General features: G+C 34.1%; 1 protein-coding gene across 1 annotated transcript; it reads left to right on the forward strand.

Annotated features, from left to right (window-relative positions):
• The first annotated feature begins 722 nt into the window (after positions 1-722).
• LOC107772669 (kirola-like) lies at positions 723-2,163 on the forward strand. Its single transcript, XM_016592157.2, has 2 exons — positions 723-967; positions 1,531-2,163. Exons 1-2 carry the CDS (start codon positions 781-783, stop codon positions 1,785-1,787), a joined length of 444 nt encoding a protein of 147 aa, XP_016447643.2. The 5' UTR covers positions 723-780; the 3' UTR covers positions 1,788-2,163.
• The last annotated feature ends 4,354 nt before the right edge of the window (positions 2,164-6,517 follow it).

A 6,517-nucleotide genomic window follows, 5' to 3' on the forward strand; every position in this document is an offset into this window, starting at 1 on the left:
TAGGTGAAATTGGGTCGTGACATATGCTGCACTGTTAGATCGACTTCTAACTAACTTTCTTTTGGAAAGTCAAAGAAAACAGTGTGTAAATTATTTTTCCAAGAATAAAATCTGTTTGGGATTTTCAATGGACAAATAGTGAAATGGTTTGGGTTAGTTTACGTACATCGTAAATCTAATAGCATTCCAGGTAGTAGGAAATTAAGGCAATTCTTGATTTGGATGTTAACCTTAGTATCAAGTTGGTAAAATTATTAAAATGAATAACTGGAAAATGACTCGCCCGAAATTCGTTAAGATTTAAAATTTTATTGGCTTTCTGATGAGTTGTATTTTTCGAGCAACTAGCACATAGTTTTATGACTTTAATAAAACCAAAATAAATTTGTAATTTTAATTTACTGGTACAAATAGTAAAATTTAATAACTTTAATCATGAGACAGAATAGTTTGTGACTTTATTGATAACCCAAAAAAACTATTTAGTGACCATGCGTGAAATTAATCCTCCAAATGCCCACCCATTTATGTTCGTATCACATTTATGAACGCAAACACATTATTCCTAGAAATCATGATAGTAGCTCTCATAAGTTAATGAACAAAGAAATCGTTGGTAAAAAATAAGAAAAAACTCCTTTGTCAAATATATGTCTTTGTCCAATTTTATTTAGAAGCTTTTCATGGCTAATTAATTCTATATAAGGACTACAAGTTCTGAATATTTTATAACAGACTTGCTTTCTTATCACTATCTGTTGCTATTCCTAAGAAGAAAATATGGGTTTGAAAGGCAAGTTGGTTGTTTCAATGGAGGTGAAATGTGGAGGACACTTATTTCATGACCTTTATCAAACTAAACCTCATCATGTATCCAACATAAGCCCCAATAAGGTCACGGGTTTTAATCTTGATGAAGGTGGGATTGGAGAGGTTGGTTCTGTAACTACCTGGAAATATAAGGAGGGTAAGAACATAAACCTTTACCCTCTCTATGTGATTCTGTTTCTTGAATTCCCTTCTTTTTCTTGCCATATTTACATATTACATTTGTCTCATCAAGTACTTGAAAAAGACTTTCAAAAGTAATATAATTGTTCCAAATTTATGTTGTTTGGATCTTTTAAAAGTGTCGTTGAGCATGTTGAATATTTCAAAAGTTATTAATTTTTTAAAGATCTGACACTGGTGTAATGATAATTTTGGAGAATCCAATAGCATAAGTTCCATTTATACTGTGTTTCACATAACTTTTAGAAAATAATATGAAAAAGTGATAAGAAACATAATAAATGAAATAAATTAAAGATCAGTGATATCCATGAAAATCTCGCACATGATATGTGATGGATTCTTAATGTCAACCTTCTCCTTCCCATGTCCCTTCTCCACTGTGTAATTAAGAAAAACTTAAAAACCAAATATTAATTTTTATTTTGTAAAAGTTTATATCTTTTGCGAGAAATTGAACCGTTGAGCTAGGGTTAACGTCTCTTTATATTTTTGGATCTCTTTTTATAATGATTATAGATGAAAATGTGAAGATTGCTAAGTGTGTCATTGAAGCCATTGATGATGAAAAGAAATCAAGCACTTGGAAAGTGATAGGAGGAGACCTCCTAGAAGTATATAACGCTTTCATTGTTAACATATCCTGCGATCAACACTGGATTACATGGACACTTGAGTACGAGAAGAGGACTGAAGACACTTCAGAGCCTATATCTTTCTTGAGATTTTACATTTATTTGACCAAAGATATTGAGGCTCACCATGTCGAGAAATAGAAGAACTCATTCCTTTTGATATGGCTGATCATATATAATATGTGTGTGTTTGTGCATCAGCGTTGGACAATATTGGCTCGTACCTGAATGTGAAATAAATAATAATGATGTGTTGAAAAATAATAATGTCCAATTGTCAATATATAAAAGATGTTAATTAATACTATTTGTTTGTTGAGTGTGCTGTGTATGAGTATTGGACTATATTGGCTAGTCCTGAGATTATGCTAAATTTCTGAGATTTGGTTGAGGTTATTTGATGAGTGAATTGAGATTGCCCAATAAAGTTATTATACGTAGAAAGAAATAATTTAATGAAGATGTTGATAGTGTAACAATTTAAGGAATAAAACATATAACAATAGTCATTCTAATATTGATTGCTTAAATTTACTTTTATAACTAGAAGTGACAAGAGAAATTGTCTGAGAAGAAATAATACTTTAATTGATATATCAATCAAATAAAAAGATTTGACTCTCTGCAAATCGCTATTTTGCTTATATGAACATGTTAACAGTTATTGTTACAGTTATCTTTGATAAAAGAAGTTTTTCAAACTTAAAACTAATGAAATCTTACATACAGTTATCGTTACAATTATCTTTGATAAAAGAAGTTTTTCAAACTTAAAACTAATGAAATCTTACATAAGATCAATAACGTTACAAGAAAGATTAAATGAATGTCAATCGAAAAAGAATTATTGCGGAAGATATTGATCACGAAAAAAGAAAACTTCCATCTAAAGGAAACTAGAAAAATTAAATTTCAAAAAAGAAAGGGAAACTTCCATGTAAGGTCTTTTACTCATCATCAATTCTATTGAACCATCATTGGGAGTGGCCAGAGTCGGATCCAGGATTTGAGATTTATGTGTTTCTACCGTAATTTCAAATTAATATGTAATAATAACTGAGTTCACAGTTACATAATTACAAATATTTAGTGAATTTTTTAATATAAATACAGGGTCTATATAAGAGAAACTGGGTTCCCGAAAATTTGTATTCAATGCTCTAGGTCGGCCCGGTGGGCAATCTAAAAAGTGGAACTTCCGGTGGAGAACTTGATGCAGCTGCTGAGGGACAACGCGAAGTTGATTAGTGGGGTCAAGGATGCGGCTGAGAGTCTGCTTCAAGATCTCAATGGTTGTATAGGTGTATGATATTTGTTTTCTAATTTTACTAGCTTTTATTGTATTATAAATACTGGTTATAACATTATTTTTAGAGAAGTGAATATCAATACAATATTCTTTTCTCTTAGTTTCAAGTATGGGGACTAATAGATGATATGTGGATTAACATTTAAAATTGGTTCTTATGAAGTATTCATTTATACATGGAGCCAAATTGGGTCTTATGAAATCGTTTGCCACCATCATTATTGAACAAGTCTAGCTATATATTGGAGAAGACTTAGCAGTTTTTTACCTTTCATGCAAAGTCATTAAATTGGTATTTTCTGCACGGATAGGAACAATATAAGGAAAAAACGAGAATGAAAAGCTCCTAAGCGTAAATTAAGAACTATTTTACTGGAATATGCTCAAATCCATTTTTATTTATGTGTTTTAGTTTTCTTTTAGTTTTGCTTATAAAAAAGTCACAATTTTATATTTTGTAAGTTTTTAATTTATAACGACCCGACTGCTCGTTTTGAACATTTACATTCAATTCGGTGGTTTGAGATCATGAGTAGCTTCATATGGTGTATTATGACTTGTGTGTATGTTCGCGTTTGATTTTCGTGTGGTTCCGGATTTGATTTGGAAGATTGATTCTTAAATATGAAGCTTTAAGTTAGAAGAGTTGACCAAGTTTGACTTATATGTATTTGACCTTAGATCAGAGCTTTTATGGTTCAGTTAGATCCGGATGGTGATTTTGGCCATGGGCGTATGCCCGAATTTGTATTTGGATGTTTCTAGAAGATTTTGACACTTTTTGACGAAAATTGGCAATTTGAAGATTTGAAAAGTTCACAAGTTTGACTGGGAGTTGACTCTGATGTTATCGGGTTCAGATTATTATTCCAGGAGTTGAAATAGGTTTGTTGTGTCATTTGGATCTTGTGTACAATTTGAGGTGATTCCGAGTTATTTGGACATGTTCGGCGTAAGTTTGGAATTTAAAAATTCGAAATAGTTCATTAAGCTTGAATTGAGATGTGATTCATGTTTTTGATATTATTTTTTGGGATTTGAGGCCTCAAGTAGACCTGTGTTAGGTTTTAGGACTTGCTGATATGTTCGGATGGGGTCCCGAAGAGTTCGGGTGAGTTTCAGACGAGCTCATACCATTTTTCCTTCATGTATGATTGCTGGTTTTCTGATGGTTCTGGTGTTACGCATTTGCGGTTGGTTTTAGACAGGTGCGGTAGTGGCAGAAGCGGGTTCTTTGTCGCACCTGCGAAGAAAGTTGGAGGTGGGCGATGTTCAAAGATGCAGAGTAATGGACACATCTGCAAGGACACAGATGCGGTCAGTTTGGCGCAGAAGCGAGAGGGGCGCAGATGCAGAGATTCCTCGCATCTACTATATCGCAGAAGCGAAAGATCTTCCGCAAATGTGAGAGGTCGGATTTCCTGTGGTCTACGCAGAAGCGGGGATTTTGTCACATAAGTGACTGTTGGACCGCATATGCGGAAGTGCATTGCAGAATCTTATAGTTCGAGGATTTGTTCATTTTATCACGTTTTGAGATCTAGAGCTCGGATTTGGACGATTCATGAGGCGTTCATGATTTGGATTGCAATAAGTATTTTTGACTCCGATTTGATTATTTTACATGATTTTATCTTTTGATTTCAGAATTTGATTTCTGAATCTAAAAGAGAAAATGGGGTTTTTTTTATCTAAACTATTGTAAAATGAATTATTGGGTTTTGAAAATCGATTCGAAGTCGAAATTGGATGAAATTAGTATGGTTGGACGTATTCGAATGAGTTGTCGAAATTTATAAGTTTTGTGGGATTTCGAGGTACGGGCCCTCGTTGAAATTTTTGATTGATTTTGAGTATTTGATTAAAGATTCGACATTTATCGTTTGAGTTTATTTTCTATGGTATTATTTGATATTTTTGAGTTGCTTTTAGCTAGTTTCGAAACGTTTGGAGGTTGATTCGCGCGTGATGGCATTCCTAAAGTATTGTTTTCTCATGCTAACTGGTAAATAAAATATCTTATCTATTGTTGTAAGTTTGGAAAAAATCATAGTTCTCTGATGAACTTATATTTTAGTGATTTAGGTTAAAGATTTGGCTTTACTGTTATACTTGTAAAGTATGTCTAAATTCCCGCATTTTTGTGATCGATATGAATATGATATCTTTTGAGTTATTTACTATCAATTCCATTATTATATCTTGTGTTATTATTGGTTACTAAAGTTGGACGTTGACCTTCTTCCGAGCTCATCATTGCTTTCAACCCGAGGTTAGGTTTGTTACTTATTGAGTACATGAGGTCGGTTGTACTCATACTATACTTCTGCCCCTTGCATCCAGATATTGGAGTTGATGTTGCTGCGTATGGTGGGAGTTGGCATTGAAGACGTACCCGCTTTCCCAATATAGCTGCCACTTGTTCTTGGTAGTTTTATATTTGAAATCTGTTTATGTATAATTTCAAATAGATATTGTATTTATTTTCATACCAGTTTTATAAATCTAAATCTTAGTGGCTCATGACTTGTACTATCGGTTTGTGGGATATTGTATGAGTATTTCAGTTAATTCATTATTGATCTCTTATTTCTATCATTTGAATTGTGTTGACAGTTAGTTGGCTTAGGTGTCATCACGACTAGTGAATTTTGAGTCATGACAAGTTGGTATAAGAGCTCTAGGTTCATAGGTTCTACGAGTAATGAATAATTTTCTAGTAGAGTCTTGCGGATCGATATGACGATGTTCATATCTATCTTCGAGAAGCTATAGGGCATCTCGAATAAACTTCCCATTTTTTTCCCTTATTGTGTGACATTGATTCAACTTGAAGTGTATCCCTTTAAATTTCTTCCACTAACTCGAACTGTCATGACCCAAAATCCATAAATCATGATGACACCTAACCCAACCCGCTAGGTGATAAGTGGATATTTTGACTGCTTATTAGCACCTTTTAACTTTTATTTTAGTCCAAAAATATTGAATTGTGTTTCCGAAACTAATGGAATTGTGCAAATTGCAGGAATGCTGGAAATTTGGTCTCCCGAGATGAAATCCAACTCAAAAAGAAGTGTTCAGAAGCACAAGGCAATAAAGGGCACAGAAGCACAAATGTGCGGTCCGCAGAAGAAATTGGGGACCGCAGAATTCCATCTGCGGCCTCAAACCAAGAAGAAACATTTAACAGAATTTTCAGCAATGTGCGGACCAGACATGAATTGTGCGGCCGCAGAATTGGGCTTAAGAGTCAAAGATTAGAGAGTATGCAAAAAGACCAGGTCCAGGAGCCTTTGTGAAGTGCAGATCACACAAGTATTGTGCGGCCGCAGAAATATGTGACCGCAGAAGATTGCGTTGCATCTGTAGTCCAGAAATATGTGGCCGCAGAATTCATCTTCCTGCCAATTGAAGAAATCTGCGGACCGCAAATAGAATTGTGCGGCCGCAGAACCTCCCGAGGGGCTTTTTTGTCCGCAATTTTTGGCCCTGTATAAATAGACGAGTTTCACAAAATTAGGTCAAGTTTGAATATACAAAGCTATTGTAGCCATTTCGC

This window comes from Nicotiana tabacum, chromosome 12 (assembly GCF_000715075.1).
Source record: "Nicotiana tabacum cultivar K326 chromosome 12, ASM71507v2, whole genome shotgun sequence".
In the NCBI taxonomy this organism is placed as follows: domain Eukaryota; kingdom Viridiplantae; phylum Streptophyta; class Magnoliopsida; order Solanales; family Solanaceae; genus Nicotiana; species Nicotiana tabacum.